The 1607-nt window shown below is 47.9% G+C and overlaps 1 protein-coding gene across 1 annotated transcript; it reads left to right on the top strand.

The window, feature by feature from the left end:
• Positions 1-295: 295 nt before the first annotated feature.
• Positions 296-1156, top strand: LOC123269759. The gene has a single exon (XM_044735595.1). It carries the CDS (start codon positions 296-298, stop codon positions 1154-1156), a length of 861 nt encoding a protein of 286 aa, XP_044591530.1.
• The last annotated feature ends 451 nt before the right edge of the window (positions 1157-1607 follow it).

Raw genomic sequence — 1607 nt, 5'->3', positions numbered from 1 at the left:
GCACCGCAAAACGCTTCACGGAGGTACTCAGCTTACGCTCGCTGATTTACGCAAGAGTGTCTGGATCATTGGAGGCCGTGTTCCAGTCAGATCATTTATTTTACGCTGCGTTATCTGCACGAGACACCGTAGAGAACGCGCTCAACAGTTGATGGGTCAACTACCCGCCGCACGAGTACAGCCAACTCGAGCCTTCTTGCATACAGGACTCGACTACGCTGGACCTATCACGCTGAAAACGTTTCAAGGACGTGGAGCAAAAACATACAAAAGCTGAATTGCAGTCTTTGTATGCATGTTCAGTTCAGCTGTACATTTAGAGCTAGTAACTGACTACACCGCTGCCGCTTTTATCACCGCTTATCGCCGCTTCACTAGTCGCCGAGGTATCTGCCACACGCTATATTCAGACTGTGGAACCAATTTTGTAGGAGCAGATAAAGAGCTGAAACGACTATTCGCTGCAGGATCCCGCACATTACGAGAATTATCAACCTTGATCGCTCAAGATGGCACGAACTGGAAATTCAATCCGCCTGGAGCTCCACATTTTGGAGGGAAATGGAAAGCCGCTGTGAAATCTATCAAATTTCACCTTCGAAGAACAATCGAAGACTCGCTGTTGACGCTTGAGCAGTATTCAACGCTACTGGCTCAAATTGAAGCCATATTGAATTCCAGACCGCTCACACCGCTGAATGAAGATCCTGCTGATCTGGCTGTACTGACTTCAGGTCACTTCTTAATCGGACAGTCACTGACCGCTATCCCAGAGCCATTGCTGACAGATTTACAACCTGCTCGGCTCTCGCACTGGGAACAAGTCCAGCAAATGGTCCAACATTTCTGGAGACGCTACTACCAGGACTGCATCCACCGCTACCAGGCCATTTCAAAGTGGCATCATCGACGCAACCAGATCAAGGTGGGTTCAGTTGTACTGATCGCCACTGAGGATCTCCCGCCAACCAAGTGGCCATTAGCCAAAGTAATTGCTGTCCATCCAGGTGAAGATGGACAAATCCGCGTGGTAACTGTTAAGACAGTTAACACAGAGCTGGTACGTCCAATTACAAAGCTCTGTGTCCTGCCGCTAACGCATGAAGAAGATGATCTTGTCGACGCAGTCGCCAACCCGGGGGAGAATGTTCGGTGAACAAGGCCCAGTAGCGATTAACTCGCTCCTGGGGGACTCCCAAATTCAAGAGACCCACCTGTCCACCGCTAGTTCCCGCAAAATCGAACCGCCAATGGAAAATCAGCCTCTCGATCATGCCATGAATCGACCGCTTTATTGGCTGATCGCTCCCGCTAGACATGCGCAATAGCCTTCTTTCCCAAGTCAACGAGGAAGAAGACGAACTATTGTTATTATCTTTCGCTTCCACGCTTTCGTTGCAACAAGTCGCCATTAATTCCGCTTTACTTTCGCTTATTGTTAATTAACCGCATTTCGCTATTTTTATAATTTAAATTGCTTAAATTAACCGCTAATAATTCGCTTTAGTTTGTTATAGATAAATTGTGTTATTTGTGCATTTATTTCACCGCTTTTACAGTGCCGGCAGAGTGTTCACCCACGTGTCACCCGGCATCGCTTGTGCTAC

The sequence above is a fragment of the Cotesia glomerata genome, linkage group LG7 (assembly GCF_020080835.1).
Source record: "Cotesia glomerata isolate CgM1 linkage group LG7, MPM_Cglom_v2.3, whole genome shotgun sequence".
In the NCBI taxonomy this organism is placed as follows: Eukaryota; Metazoa; Arthropoda; class Insecta; order Hymenoptera; family Braconidae; genus Cotesia; species Cotesia glomerata.
Note: the sequence above shows the minus strand (reverse complement) of the source record. Positions and strands in the feature narration are given on the sequence as shown.